We start from the raw sequence: 16,376 nt of genomic DNA, 5'->3' as shown, positions 1-16,376 counted from the left end.
ATTTTAGAATATATGTTGCAGTTGTATCTGTGTATATGTGAGGACAGGTAAGCTAGCCAAACAGCAAAGCAGACAGTTGGCACAGAGAGGAGCGGGAGTGGGAGTGGGAGTGCGAATGGCAAGGGAAAGGTGTAATGGGTTGAATTGTTGTTGTGCGTGCTGCAATTGTTGGCGGCCATAAACAAGCGGGCGGAGTGAAACTGGTCAATGGGCAATGGCCGTAGCAGCAGCAGCATCGACTGGTCAAAACAAAGACAACAACAATAATAATACAAGCAACAACAGCAACAGCAGCAACAACAACAACAGCGATAAACTAGACTAACCACTATAACTATGGCTGTGGCTGTGGCACACAACAAACTCAGACAGCGAGAACGAGTTGATTGTGGTTTGCTCTGCTGGCAGCGACGCGGCGTCGCAATGCTGGCTGCGCTGCTGAGGTGGTTATTTTCATAAATTCTCTAAGCAGCAACAGCAAAACGCAGAGAGCTGCTCTCTCTCTCATACAATTGTATGTATATTTGTTAGCGCTGCTGCAGCCGGCGTCGCTGCCAGCTGCTGCTGCTGCTGGCGTCGCTGCGTGGCATTTTTGGGCCAGCTAGTAGGCGGAGCCAACGACAACAAAATATTTGGCAAGCTTTGGCGTTCATTTAAATGTATAAAGCGTGTGCGTGTTGTTGCTTTTGTTGTTGGCGGCACGCCCCCACGCCCCAGTTAGATACATAAATATTTATGCACAATAGATACTTTGTGCTAAGGTTTTAGTCAAGGTGTGAACTGCGCCTGACTGCCAGAGAGCGAGTGAGTGCGAGAGCGACCGAGCGAGCGAGAGAGCGTGCGTGAGCGCAAGAGCGAGTGAGCGAGCGCAAAGCGTGCGAGCGAGTTGGCTAGAAGCAAAAAAAAAAAAGAAGGTGCAAAAAATCTTGTTGTTGCTTGGGCAAAAGATTATGAAAAAGTTTTGCCAGGCGACCCACAAAAATGCAAATCGAAAATGGCTGCCTCCAGTTTACAACTCTGTCCCTCTGCCTGTGTATCTCTCTCTCTCTCTCTCGCTCACTCTCTATTAAATGCACTCGGGTCTACACACACGTTGCGCTACTTTTGTTGATTAATTTATTTTGCCAGCCAATTTTTTTGCTTTGCCGCCAAAAACCGAAAACCTGCTAAGGCTAACAACTGCCCCTCCCCCCGCCCCCTCGTTGCGCTTTTATACATCGCAATTGCCTTCATTGATTTTGTATGTATGTGTTTATTATCGTTTTGCATAATTTCGCTAATTTTATTGTTTATTTTTGCACAACGCACAATCGATTTGACTACCTGCCCCCCTCTCTACCTCTCTTTTGTTCGCTTAGCTTAAAGCCAACCATTTCATTTATTGGTTTTGTTTTTGTCTCAATATATTTTTTGTCTATTTTGACGATTGTGCTAATTTATTTTATTTTATTGTTGCTGCCTGTGTGTAATTGCTTTGATTTTTGTTGTTGCTAAAAATTTATTTGAAATTTTAATTGTGCAAATATTATGCTTTGGCTTATGCGATTTATTTGTTATTAAAACGGAAGTCATGAAAATTGCCAAATGCCAAATGCAAATATTGTAATTGTAATTTATCAATGTTATTTTGGCATTCTGCTTTAGCTATTATTATTGTTATTTATTTGAAATGTATCCGCCGGATAAATGCTGTAGAGCAACACACACACACACACAGTTACAGATACACAGATACAAATGTATTTGTGCGTTTTATTTTTTAATGAAGCTTGAAACATTTCAATTTTGATTGCCATTTATTGTTTGTTATTTCGTTGCCGTGTTATTGTTGTTGAAAGATTTGTTCTAACATTTTATGGGCCACATTGATTTGTAATATTTCAATTAAATTGTCAGTGCATAATTTGTGTGTGTGTCTGTTTTGAATTTTATTAACAATTAGATTAGCTTAAGTTGTGTGAATTGATTGATTTATGTTGTTTAATTAGTAGCGCGTAATTTAAGAAACTTATGTAGCAAAAATTGATGTAAATTTTATAGCTTAATTTCTTAGTGTGGGCTTAAGATGTGTAAGATTCTGTATTAAAACAATTAGCACTCACTTCATTGATATATACACATACTATATAAATACCTATAGGCTTGGCTGAGATCTCTTCTCAAAATTCCTTATAGACTTCCTTTCTTAATGATTTCTTTTACTGAGTTCTAAAACTACAGTTGCCGACATCAGCAATTTATGCTCTGGACATATTTTCAAAATGGAATTGCCTGGCTGCTGCTGCTTAATGTAAACAGCATAAATCGATTATATTGATTGTCATATAGGGAGTCGTCGCATGTGGTCTGCTTGAACCTTTTAAAGTTGCCAAAACAGTTGAAATTGAATTTCCAGCGCGTAAAACTAATTAAATGGAAGCACTTGGCAGCAGCAGCAGTTGGAAATGCCAGGCAGTCGCCATTATGAATGCCCATTCAGAGAGCGGCTAGGGGTTGGGAGTAGGGGTAGCACTGGATGCCACTGCTGGCAACAAAAACTCAAATTCGGGCATAAGTGACAATTCAATAAGCCATGACGTGGGACCAATGTTTATTTAGCATATTGCGACGGCGAATGAGCGACGCTTGGCTGCCAAAAGGGAACTGCTGCTGCTGCTGCTGCTGTTGCTGTTGCTGCTGCGGAAGTGAGCGAGCAAGGTGAAGCTGAAGGGGAAGCTGCGGTTAAACGCTGGTATGTTTTTGGGCAGACAATTTAACAGGCAGCGCGCACTCTCTCTTGATGCCTCTCACTCCAGCAAACGTCGCGCGCCACTTTCAAAATACTTTAATGCTGAGCTCTGCAGGCTGCCCTGCCATATAGTCAATGTCGTCTTCTTCGTCGTCGTCGTCTGGGCTGTTGAAATGTTTATTTAGGACAAATTGTCAGTATATAATATATATATATATGCGTGTATGTGTGTGTGTGTTGGCAGCAGGAAATTACTCATTGCAGCAGCTCAGTTAGTTATAACTTATTTCATTTTTATTTTGCGCTTGCCAAACCACGTTTAATAATTAATATGCTCCGGCCTTAGGGTGTCGGCAATAATTTCATGGGCGTTGCCATCAAATTGACTGCGAAAATCTCTGATGACATGTGTGCTCACCTACACAGCCAAGTGGAGAAGCCTTGACACTTCCCAAGTATATTATTTTTTACAGTTCGTGTGTATCTTTAGCTGCTTTTTGTTTGCTTAGTCGCGCGTCATTGAAGCAGCAACTTACAGCTGCAAAGGCTATGGCTATATAGTTATAGATAGGCTATATATATAGCTGTTTTCATTGCTTATCAGCTTAATTGCTGCATAATTAATTTGTATCAATTGTAGCACAACTTTAAAACTGCCGCAGCTGCTGCTGCTCACACGTCTAGTTGCAACTTCATGTTGCAGCTTCAGCTACTTCGACTTCGACTTCTTGCTGGCTGCTGCTAGTATTTGTCGTCTGCTGCACAATGTAAATATTTAAATATTTTCAAGACAAACACTCGCTTGTTGTCTCTCAAAATATGCTGATCAAATATTTGCTCAGTAAACTGGTTAAAAATTACAAGCACAATTTAAAGTCGTGCAACATTTCTATCGCCGCAGCCTGTTGCCCGTTGCCTGTAGCTTTGGCATTTGTTTTATTAATTTTTACTCAACACTTTTCACGCAAGGCGTGGAAAAACAACGCACAACAGGCAGCCCCCAACCCACCTCTTTCGCTCTCTCGCTCTCCGCTCGCTCAGTTTGGTTTAGTTTCAGTTTTTATTTTTGAGTTATAACCATTTGCATCTGTTGGTGGTTGCCTTCGATCTTGCATAAATATGCAGTAGCTGCGAGTGTGTGTTGTTGTTTGTTGTTGCAACAATTATTATTATTTTTGTTGTTCTTGTTGCTATTATTGTTGTTGTGGCTCGTGCAGACAGCGCGGCACCAAGTGTTTCACATCCCATGCGCGGGCGCGCGCAAAAAAAGAAGAAAAATGCCCAAAAATAAAAATATGCATGCAACGCATAGGAAGTGGCAGTCAGTTCACTTGACACTGCTCCACTTGTGCCCAACAGTTGGTCAACCATTCTATTAATTGCCACGCCCTTTTGGCGTTGCACAGCGGGCGCTGTCTGGCTGATCTTAGCCATCAGCTAATGCATTAAGTCAATTCAAACACGGGGCGCTACAATTCAGCCAACACATTCCAATTGCCGTTGGCTGCTGACATTAATTATAGCGCAAACGATCGATTAGAAACATTTTCAAATTCATTAATGAATTGTTTCTCAAACAACAAGAACAACAAGCATGTACATAAATATATGCAAACATACGCGCCCCAATGTCTATATGATGAAGAAGCAGGTTGGCTTTGTGGGCGCACAGTGAGTGGCAGCAGTATGCGTACAAATTGGATTTAAATGTAAGACAAATTTATGGCTTGTAAGCAAGAGTGAGCATAAAATATAATAGATTTATATTTGAGCAATTTGTAATTATAATTGCGTATTTAAATTTAAGGGATTATGATAATGTTTATAGTAAGTGCTGCTAAAATGATTTCAGAAGTTTAGCAAACCAACTATTAATAATAACATCAAATTACTAGCAAGCTTTAATTGCTATGTATTATTGTATTATATATAGCTATATAGCTATTGAAATTGAAACTACTAGCTACATTTTATTATTATGTATACTATATAGCTATTGAAATTATTTTAGCTAAACAATTTTCAAGGCATTTCACTGCTAAGCCTTTGGAGCATAAACTGCTAGCAGCCACTGTATATTCCTGTTCACTGCTCATACGCACAACCAACAATAAATTGTTGGAAGCAGCGTAGCTGAGAATAAAACTGACTGAAAAATGACGAGCTGACGATTTGTTTGGTATTTTGATATCGACAACAAAAATGTTGAGCCATCAGCCACCGGCTAACACCCACACAAAAAGGCAGCCTGGCGTCTGACCCGCTCCCTTTTGGCTTTCTCTCTCTCTCTCGCTCTCTTTGCCTACAGCTAATCGAAAGCAAAAACTTATTATGCACAAATAAATAGTCGGAGCCAAGCGATAAAAATGTTGAAAGTTGTTGTTGGCTTTTTCTTTTCCAGTATTTTTTGTGTTGGGTTTACAGTTGATTTATGCGATGAGCGGAAATCGTAGACTTTTCGACGCGCAGCATGAGTGCAGCACAGACATTGAGGAGGCCAGTTGCCACAGCTAGAGATACAGATACAGCTACAGCTAGAGATACAGATACAGCTAGAGATACACAACGCACAGATCTTCTGAGTTGTGTGTGAATGGCATGTGTTGTTGCCTGTTCAGGCTAACTTACTACTTACGTCTAACAAATTGCTCGAATACGCTTGAAATGTGTTTGCAAACAAATTAATAAGCATCGATCTGAAACTGCCAGGCAACTGAAACTGCAGCGATTTGATCTATTGACCCAATGCACATCGATTGCGCCTAATTGTTGTTGGCTGCTGCTGCTGCTGCTGCTGTTTTTATAATTTGGGTTATATAAACAAGGCAATAAATATTTTTGCTCTGCTCTGCAAAAGTTAAAGTCCCCGCACTCCCCAGCGCTTACCTGTGTATTAGCCATCAATGTTGCCAGCGAGGGTTACTCAAGACGTTTGTTTATTGTTAGCACGCCATGCTGCATCTGCAGACAGACAAACGCCAAATATAAGAAAAACTTTTCGCCGTATTTTTGCACTGCAAGCTGTCGTAATCATAAATTAACACCTACTTCGACTGCCATATGGTTTATGTGCAACAAAACAAAAGACGGTGTGTGTTGCATGCAGCAGCAGCAGCAGCAGAAAGATTTATCTTCGAATGCAATTTTTCAAATGAGAGTCGCTCAGGCAAAGTTTATTGTTGTTGCTACCAATTGCAAGCACAAATATAATTACAGTAAGTGCTCGCTAAGTAAGCAGCGAGCTGGTACAGAGACAATTCTTATATCTAATTTCAGTATATGCTTAATTTATAGATTTAAATCTAAATTCAAATACATAAATTTAAAGTAGTGTTGAACATTTTAGTGCAATTCAACGAATAAGTTCAGTAGTTTTACTATAGCTGTTCAAACTAATTAGTTATTAAGTACGTTTCGCTGATTAATGTATTTAATTTGTTAATGTGACTATTTTAAATTGATCATCATTATTTAAAAACAAAGAAAGACTGCATTGAATTTAGTAACCAATGATTTGTAAATACAAATTTATACAAATATTGATTCCAAATGAATGTGCAATTGAATAATAATAATAATTTGTAATTGCATTAAAAACTAGAAAGTCTTATTATATGTAGTACAATTAATATAATATATGTATAGTATAATAATATAATAATTGCTAGTATTAGGGCATCGAAACAAACTAAAAATCTGCTTTAGTTTGAGTGACAACAAAATCATTGTAGACATGCATAATATTTAACAAACTTAAGCAACTATTTATGAACTACATATATAATAACTCTAATACAAATATTTATTTAAAACTGTAAGCTTGTTTTCAAATACATAATGATGTCAAAGAGTATAAAAATAATTACTCTACTGGAGTTGTAGAGAAATTCTATAACTAGTTTATTGCATGCTAATATTAGAGCAAGCAATAGTTTTATGTAAATTAATTGCAACTTAGCCTTGGGTGCTGCACTGTAGTCTTGTTTACAGTGAAACGTCTATGCCTAGAACTGAAAGAAATGCCCTTGAGCCTTAGCAGCTGATGCTAAGCATATTTTGTGACATTGTTTAATTGAGTTTTTCCATCGCTGCCTAAATCGTTAGACAAATATTATTTCTTTTAGCGCTAGAGCTAAGTCAAAGCAGCCACGCCCACAATGCTGAGGCTGCTGCTGCTGCTGCTGCCATGTGTAAAGGCTTAGTCAAAGAGGCAACTGCAACTGCAAGGCAGCGCTGCTGGTGCTGCTGCTGCTCGAGTGCGTCACAGCATGAGCTGGCGCTATTGCAGTCGCAGTTTTGGTTGTGTCTGTTTAATAGCCCCGCGCTAGACGCTTTACCACCTACATGGGCGATAAATCTGCAGTGCGCCTGTGGCGCAATGAACTCGCCCCTGACGCCCTCATGCCTCTCCCTCTGACTAGCGCGAGAGCTGGCCACGCGTTTGCGGTTTGTTTAGCTTGCCTGGCGACGATAAACACCTTGGCGCCAGTGCTGCAAGCCAAAGAGAGCAGCAAAGCAGCAAAAGATACTTAGATACAAATACGTTGGGTTGCACAGTTTGACAATTGATTTGATGCAAAAATGCACCTGTTGCCTCCACACGCCCCGCCCCACCAACACGCCCCATATTGACGTCTAGCTGGCGGGCGTCGTGCGGCGTTAGCTTCCGTTGAAAGTGCTTGAAATTACACACGTTATGGCCACAATTATGCATGCGCTGATGTTATTGTTAATTGTTTAAACAAATAAGCTTTAAACGCGGCATGTGATAGCAGCAGCAGCAGCGTCTGCTGCTCAAAAGTTACGAAATGCAAATGGGAAATTTGGGAAAAATTAAAAAATTACAATTTCAACTCAGTGCTCGCGCGCCTTCGATTTTCATTCATGAGTTTAATTCATAGAAAATGTTAAGCATACGCCATGTGCAACATTGCGTTTGATTTAAAACTAAACATATTTAGCTCACAAATATTGGCTTTCATATTAAATTGTTTATGGCCTATGTGCAGCCCACTTTGAATAATATTTGAATTCCAGCAAAGAAGAATCCACAAGCGCGCAATTCCAATTCGTAATTCCAGGGAGTTTGATTTACGACACTCTTCGCCGGAATTGCCAGTCGACAATTTGTCTAGGGTCTAGGCCCAATGACTTTTGGCATCAAGTTGTTGCCGTTGATTTACGCGCTCAGCAAGACAAAGCAAATAAACAATGCGTGTTTGGTAAAGTATGCCCATGAGTTTTATTTTGGCTTTTACGAGTTACCCAGCTCAACTGCTAGGCCATGACTTGACTGCGCTGCTGTTGATTATTTAGCTAGACATTGACTGGCGGTCTGGCCGAACACTTTGATAGCCGCTGATTTAGCTGAATTCGCAGCACGGATTTATTTATTTGCTTATGCCGGCAGTACAGAGTTCTCGTTTGGTTGGCAACTTCTCGTTCGCGGCATCATCAAATGGCCGAAAATCAAAACGTCTGACATACATATAAACATTAGGTGACATCAAAGTCTTTGCTGATAAGCAAAATAAACTGCACATCAAGTCGATATGGCTTCATTCGTGTGTCTTTTAATCGCTCATTGAGCGCCATCTGTTGGCGACGTTCAGCAAACTGCAAACTGCGCTGCCCCCATGCCAAACAGCAGATCAAAGCATTTCAAGCGCAACAGTCAATCAAGAATTTATTCATCGTGTTGCTGTTGTTGCTGTTGCTGCTGTTGTTCTTGCCATGTCAGTCATGGCTGCAGCTAATAAATTGCCCTAGGGCAGGCGCTGATCTAGCAGCTGTACTAATTTACTCAAATGTCGACGCCTGGCGCTGCAAATTTTAAATTTTGCGCTCGATATTGATCATAAATTTAATTTGAAAACTGCCTGGCTTTGGCTTTTGACTTTGTGCCTAAACTCCAAAGCAATATTTGCGTATTTATAACTCAATAAAACTTCAAAAGTGTTCGAAAACATGCTCGCTCGCTCTCAAAGTTTGTTTAAAGCCATTAAACTGCGTATTGTAGACACTAAAACTGAGCCATAGCTTTATAGTAGCGGAAGTTTACTCTATGAATTTATATTGAACATATTGTTGTTGTTGTTGCCTTTGTGTTGCTCTTGAAGCAATGTTTACTAAGAGGAAGCAAACATGATTGTTTGTATGCTTAGTTAAGGTGTGCAAGGATCTAGAAAAATTGCACAGCTTAATATGAAAGACAACTGGGCGTATTAATATTTTAATTTAAGTAGCTCATTAAATAACTCAAGCCACAGTTTGATGAAGCAAAACAGCGACTCCAAAAGCTACAAATTAAGAATATTAGCATTGAAGAGTTAAAGAACAGCAAAAGCAACGAATAAACATTCAGCGTTTGTTTAACGATCGAACTGCTACATTCAACCAAAAAAAAATAAAATTTATTTGCTAAGCGACAGTCTCAAAGTTTGCTGAGCTGCGCTTTAGTTAAAATAAAAATATCATTTTGATAACATTAAGCTTAGCTATTTAATGTTTTTGAGTCATTTGTTAATTTTGTATTTATATATTTCCTTCTTTAACAAAAGTTTAGTCTAACAAAATCTAAACTGATCACAAGTTGTTGCTTGTTTAACAAATTGTTAATAAAAATGCTAAATATATGAAAAGAGCAAACTTTCTGTGAAAATATGCAATGCAGATTACTTGACTGATGTATCCAAAAGCTATCTTTGAAATACAAACATAATAGTTACAAAAAATCGTGTGAATGTGCATAACCAATTAAGCTATAATTATATATAACGCATGTATGAATTTACTTTAGAGCCGCTGTCTCTATTTTAGCCAGGTTAATTGCAACGACAGCTGCCAAAACAAAAGCAAACCGCACAAGAGCGACAACAGCAACAAGAGCGACAAAAATAACGTTGCTGCTGCTGCTGCTGTTGTTGACAACGTTCTCAGGCGTTGGCGTTGGCAGTAGACGCATTTATTGTTATAACGGCGCAATGATAACAGGTCATCAACACAACTGGCAACCAGGTAAATAAATATGTAACTACATACTATGGGCCATGGGCCCGTTGGCGTCTGTGTGTGTGAGCGCGAAATATAAGCAACGTTAATTACAAAAGGAGCTGCTGCCTGGGCAAGCAAACAAATTCAACGCCAATATATACATAGACACAATGTCCTTATGCAGCTGTTGCTGCTGACACAATGTGTGAGTGTTGGGCGTGGTCTGCAGCTAATACTTGCATTTAATTAGGCTTGCAATAATATTTATGTAAATCAGGCCTGGCTCCCCAACAATGACAAACAGCTGTCAATATGCAGGCCACCCCCCTCCCCCCTATCTATTGCTCGCTCTAGCTCTGACTATAATTTGATTATGTGCGTGCAGGCTTTGTTATCCTGGCCACTGACAACTGACACTGGCAACTGTGTGCTGCATTCTGTTTATGTCCTTATCGCTAAGCAAACAGCGCAACATTTTGCTGTTTTGTCGCCCAAACACTTTGTTATTCTTTGGTCCTGGACCTGGACCACCCGCACCAGCATACAAATTTTTTCTTCTTTATGCCGCAGCAACTGCTGCTTCTACACATAAATATTTTGTTGTTGTCGCGTTTAATTTTGTTGCTTTTGACACCGCATGGAATCAGGCGCGTCACGCCATTGTCAACGCAGCAATCGCAGCAGCCAAAAAAATATACAAATCAAGCGCTCAGCAAAAGCTGGAAGCAGCCAACTTGGCAATACACTTTGACTAATTAGCTGGGAAGCTGTTTAGGAGTAGCAGAATACTTTGTTTGGACTACCGAGCTCTTGTTGCTCATAGTTCGGCATAGTTCAACTCACTTTGTTTTGCAGATTGAGATTAAGAAGTGGAAACTAAAGTTGTAATGCTACTCAGGCTATAAAAACTACTGCCTTTCTATAAATTATACACACGTTAAGTTATGCGCTTATCCTTCTGTTACAAACAGCACTCAGCCTTGCCCATTTTTTATAAAATAAATCAAAGTGTATAAAACTCAATGCTGAGATCAAAACTTAAATTTGCTGAATTTGCATGCCAAGCCCCAAATATGTGAAGTCTTATACAAAGAGCTCGAGGATGTTGAGTGTCTTAGCTACTGCTAATACACTAGACTACACAGCTTGGTAATGAAAGCAGCCAAGTTGGCAATCAGCAACTGAGATACAAGCAGAATATCGTTTTATTATTTGATTGCTGTTTAATTTTGAATTGAAATAAACTGAACTACATGTAAGCAAAATAAAATATAGAGTTGAATTTTGCTTTGAACTGAGATTCGGAACTACAAAATTCGGAACTTCACTTGGCTGGAAATCATCATACATGCTAAGTAGCAATTTAATTCCTGGAGTATTTTACAATTTTGTTTTTATTTTAAAGTTTTTTTTAATTGAAGACGCATGTAACTATTGATTTCATCTTTGGATAGCTGAAATATAAGATCATCAATTTCACAGCGCATTTTACTGCGCATTTCGTAAACTTTTGTTAGCTAGTGTCATAGCCGCTCTTACTTTCAGGCCTAAATCAAAGCACGCAAAAGCTTTGGCACACTTTTCGTTTGGCGTTTGGCGTTTGGCACTTGAGCGTCTGTTGGCTGGACGGGCTGACCATGTCAGTGGCCGTGCTCGTGCCCACCCAGAAGGGGCATTGTTCAGGTCTCGTGTGCGCCATAGAAAACAATAGCGCCAATGGCACTCGAGCTAAAAGCCTATGTGCTACACCTGAGCACAGTTTAGCCCACATCAATAACGAATTCAATGCCGCGTTGGCTGGCGCCAGGCGTGAAATTGCTCAAGTGGCAATGAATGAGACGAGACGCATAATGGGCTGAGACAACAACAGCCGGATTGACAAGCAGCCACAGTCAAAGCAGCAGCCACAAAATTTGGTCAATTAATTGATTGGGTAACTGGTTCGACGGGCTAATAAACGCTGAGGCTGCGGCTGCGGCTGAGACAGTTTGCTAAATAGATTTATGATTTTTGCTATTTGACTTTCTACCAATTAAGCAGCCATTGTTTGAGCCCTAGTGGGCGTGGCAATTTGTTAGGTTATTTTAACTAAAGGCTTATAATTTGTCGCGCATTGTGCGCGCGCAGTGAAGTGAAAGCGTCCAAGTTTGAATTGCAGATATCCAATGCCGACTGGACTTCAGTCTGGCTGCATTGTCTGCCAAGCAATTCGATCGATTTGCTGTGGATCTGATTGTCAGATTACCATATGGGGGGCTCTGATTCATGCGTGCAGCGGCGTTGTCTTGCCAGCTCTAGCGTCTGATTTGTCATTCAATACAAAGCATATTTATCAGCAGGAATTTCCATATGATATAGATTTCAATTGAATGTCTGTTTTTCATAGCAATGCCAAGTGGAGTGACAAGCTTTTCGCATAAAAAATAAAAGAAGAAACGCTGCCAGTTGTTACGTTATATTTGAACATGTTTGTTTTTATTATAGCTGTAGTTATAATTAGAATTATAATTATTATTTGTTTGTATGCTAATTTTGATAGTTGTATAGTTATAATTTATTATTGCTTACATAGGCTAGGGGCTAGTTAAATAGTATATAATAGTTATTACTAATGTGTTTAACTAATTAATTAATATGCATTTAAATACGACTACAGTGCCTTGATCAAAGAGAATATACTACTCCCTTTGGCTGTATGTTGTACGCTATATATAAAGTTGATCTGGTGCAGAATCTGAAACGCATCACACGTCAACTACGCGCTAGAGTTGATAACAATTGTTTAAGCAAGTAAATTAGTTAATAGCTAGTTATTAAATATGTATGTGATAGCACTACAATTAGCTTGACCTACACTTCGTATACGTAATGTAATGTGTGCGCAATCTGCGCAAACAGCAACAGACCTAGAAACGTTTACATTGAGATACTTTTGCTGCTTGAAATAATATTTACACAAAAATATACAAGAGGGCTGGCCACGCCCCTTTTTAGACACCATACTTGATGCCATACTCCTGATAGTGTCCCACATGCGGTCGATAGTGACTCAGATTGCTCAGCTGGCCCAGCTGGCCCAGATTGCTGCTCAGATGCGAGACATGATGATGATGATGGTGATGACTATTGATGACCGCCGCCGCAGCAGCAGCCGAGGCAGCCGCCACGCTCGCCGACGCCGGCGGACTGGCCGACTGTATGCTGCCATTGGGACTGCCCGTGTCCAGCTGACAGCTCTGGTTCTGCTCAAAGATCATGTCGCGAAAGCCGAGCGCTGAGCTGGGACTGCTGGTCAGCACGGAGGCGGTAATGGCAGCATTGTTGTTGTTGTGCATGCTGTTGTTGTTGTTGTTATTGTTGTGGTTGTTGTTGTTATTGTTGTTGTGGCTGCCGGGATGCGTGGGCGTGCCGCTTTGAGCGCCATTGGTTACAGGCTCTGAGGGCGGAGTCTCCGGCGTATACCAGCCACCGTGCGCCGGTCCATGCGGCGTTGAGATCGTTGTGGGCGAAGCACCCGAGGATTGGATGCCGCCGCTGCCATTGCCCGGCGTCAGGGGATGCGACACGTGCGCCACATGACGCAGCTGCTGGGCGTGCACGTGATGCGCCGCCGCCGCATGATGAGCATGGTGCATCTGGCTGCTGGCCACCGTCAGATTGTCGTCGTTCAAGTGATACGGATAGGCGCTGTGATGGATGCGCGGATTGTAGACATTCATGAGCGAGTCGACGGTGAAGCCGGCATGCTCGACGCCGCCGGCCAGATGATTCATCTGCGCCAGACTGTCGTGGCAGGAGTTGAGCATGGCGGCATGGGAGACATCCTTGCCGCTGAGACAGCCCAGATCCATGAGCGGCTCCTTCTTAAAGTGCGCCGCATGCGCAGCCATATGCTTGGCCTCCAGTATGCCGTTGGTCATCAGCTTGAGCGGCTTCATCTCGGCCAGCTTCTCGTTCATCATGGCCTGCCGCTTAATCGCCTCCTCCTTCTCACGCATCACATCCTTCTTCTTGAAGCGCCGACGTCGCCGCAGAAACGAGCCATTGTCGAACATGTTGTAGGAGTCCGGATCCAGCGTCCAGTAGGAGCCCTTGCCGGGCTTCTTGTCGTCGCGCGCCACCTTGACGAAGCACTCGTTGAGGCTGAGATTGTGGCGTATGGAGTTCTGCCAGCCCTGCTTGTTGTCGCGGTAGTAGGGAAAGCGCTCCATGATGTACTGGTAGATGCCATTGAGCGTCACCTTCTTATCCGAAGCATTCTGTATGGCCATGGCAATGAGCGCGATGTAGGAATAGGGCGGCTTGACGATCTCCTTGTTCTGATGCGGTGCGCCCAGGCCGTAGGCGCTGGCCGAGTAGGGATAGCGCGAATATTGATCATACGCATAGTGGGCCGCTGCCGCCGCCGAAGCGCTGCTGGCGGCTGCCACCGAGGCCGAGGTATAGCCGGCGGCCGTTTGCGCATAGTGGCGCGAGAACGAGTTCTGATCACTGAACAGCGTATGCATGTTGGACGCAGTTATCCGTTTGTGCTGGTGACCAAAACTGAGCGCGGACTGAGCCGCTGCACACTAAAATTGATTGCAGTTGCTTTTGTTATTTAAGTTTGTGCTAATTTCTTGTTGTTTGCTTAGCTCACTGCACAAAGTTTTGCGTTTTTGCTTTATTATTTATAATAATAATATTTGCTTAAACAAGTTTCACACACAGACACACAAACACACACACACACAGATATATAGACAAGTGTAGGTGCAACAACAAATGGTGCGTGCAACGTGCGGCAAAGAACCGTTCGGGCTAGTAACACGTCTGATACTGAATCTGTGTAACTGAAATAACACGCAGCTCGAGTCAATGCGACGACAGCGACAGCGACGTAGCAGCAGCAGCAGCAGCAACCGAAGTCGAATCTCAGTCGCCGCCAACGCAGGCAGCAGCAGCGACGCAACGTCGCTGTGGCTGTTTTCATGTGTGTGTATGTGACCAACCACCGCTCTGTGTGTGCAGTCAGTAAGTGAAGACCTACAGCTACAGTAAACACACACACAAGCATACACACACACAGACACAGTAGTTGAGCAAACGCGTGAGTTGGCCGCCATTCATGATATTCAACATGCGCCCGCCTTTCGCCCACGCTCTCGCTTGCGCGCTCTCTTTCACACACATACACACGCTGCTGCTGCTGTTCATTTAGCGTGTGTGTGTGTTGGCTGTATGTGTTTGAATAGTTGTACAGCATTTCGTGAGCCTGCTTTGCAGCTCGTTTGTCTGTTTATGTTGTTCAAACTAATGCTTAAAATGCGGCCTAGCCCAGCCAGTTGCTCTCTTTCGCTCACTCACTTTCTCACTCTCTCAAACAGTCTTACGGTGATGTGGGGGTGCTGTGTAGTTAGCCCACCTGGTGGCTGCTTTTTGTCAGGTGGCTGGCTTTGCAGCATAAATTAAATGACTGCGCTTGCAATTTACATTTCCTTTTGCTGTTAATTTAAAAAGTTTAACATGCTTAAAGCAGCGCTCAATTAATGCTTTATGCACTTGTGTTTGTGTCTTTTTAATTAAGCCAACCTAACCTCACTTTCAAACACACACTTGTTTCTTAAATTTCGCTGCTGCTCTCTGTCGTCCTTCTCACGCTTTTTTTCTTTAACGCAGCGCTCTTTCATTTTTTATGTGTATTTGTGTGTGTGTGTGCGTGTGTTGTTGTTGTTGTTTTTATGAGCCCAGGCGACGCTTTGTTTTTTGCGCAGACTTCAGTTTATTTTTGTAATTTTATTTTCTGCTTATTGAAACAATATTTTGTCGTACAACAATATTTATTGACTTTGTCAGCTTTAAAGTAAATTTTATATGTTTATTTGGGAAAGTGTGTGTGTGTGTGTGTGTATTACAGCCAGACTTCTTGTATGTGTGTGTGTGTTGACACTTGCATTTATTTAAAAGTATAATTACTTAGCATTTGCATGCAAATAAATTGAGAGCGCTTCAGAGTAGGCGACTACATTCATATCTCCTACGCACTCTCTTTCTCTCCCCTTCTCCTTATCCTTGCTCTGCGTGCGCATTTCAATAGCCCTGGATAATTGATACAAAAATAATATTTGGCTCTATTAGCGCAATCGCATTATTTTGACAAATATTTTTATTGTTTTAACATAATTTTTCGCAACGCTCAAGCGAACGCAACTCCTGGACTCTGCCGCAAGGACTCTGCAGCAGCAGAAGCATCAGCAATATATGCACGCTTGGCTTTGCTCCCATGTCCGCTCATGTGTGTGGCTTTGGCTCGGGCGGTCATCATTGTTATGCACTCCAAGTCCAGCCAATGCGTCCTTTGGCTGCATTTGAAATTCGAATGAGCGCCAACATTCGCTGCTGATTTTACACAATTTTCTTTTAGTCTGCCCAGCATGTGCGTGTGTGTATGTGTGTGTGTGTGTGAGTGGAGACTACTCTGCATTTGCTGCCAAATTCATGTTATTCTTTGCCTCGCCCTCGTCTGTGCCAATCTCAGCAGCCAGTGTCATGTCTCATGTCTCAGTCTCGGTCTCAGTCTCATTCTCCCGGTCTAAGTTTCGGTGCCATGTTGCATGCACCACGAGCAGCTGGAGCTTCAGCTTGTGTCTGTCATTTGACCTATGAAAATATTATT

General features: G+C 41.8%; 1 protein-coding gene across 1 annotated transcript; it reads right to left on the bottom strand.

Annotated features, from left to right (window-relative positions):
- Positions 1-12,542: 12,542 nt before the first annotated feature.
- On the bottom strand, positions 12,543-14,335 carry LOC108599082 (fork head domain-containing protein crocodile). Its single transcript, XM_017985870.1, has one exon. The coding sequence runs from the start codon at positions 14,227-14,229 to the stop codon at positions 12,712-12,714; it is 1,518 nt and encodes a 505-aa protein (XP_017841359.1). The 5' UTR covers positions 14,230-14,335; the 3' UTR covers positions 12,543-12,711.
- Positions 14,336-16,376: the final 2,041 nt, after the last annotated feature.

Source organism: Drosophila busckii, chromosome 3L (assembly GCF_011750605.1).
Source record: "Drosophila busckii strain San Diego stock center, stock number 13000-0081.31 chromosome 3L, ASM1175060v1, whole genome shotgun sequence".
NCBI lineage: Eukaryota > Metazoa > Arthropoda > Insecta > Diptera > Drosophilidae > Drosophila > Drosophila busckii.
The sequence above is the reverse complement of the archived record's forward strand: the minus strand, read 5'-3'. Positions and strand labels throughout refer to the sequence as shown.

Excerpts from the sequence above, each read along its gene's own strand:
- LOC108599082 (XM_017985870.1), bottom strand. The coding sequence starts at position 14,229 with ATGCATACGCTGTTCAGTGATCAGAACTCGTTCTCGCGCCACTATGCG.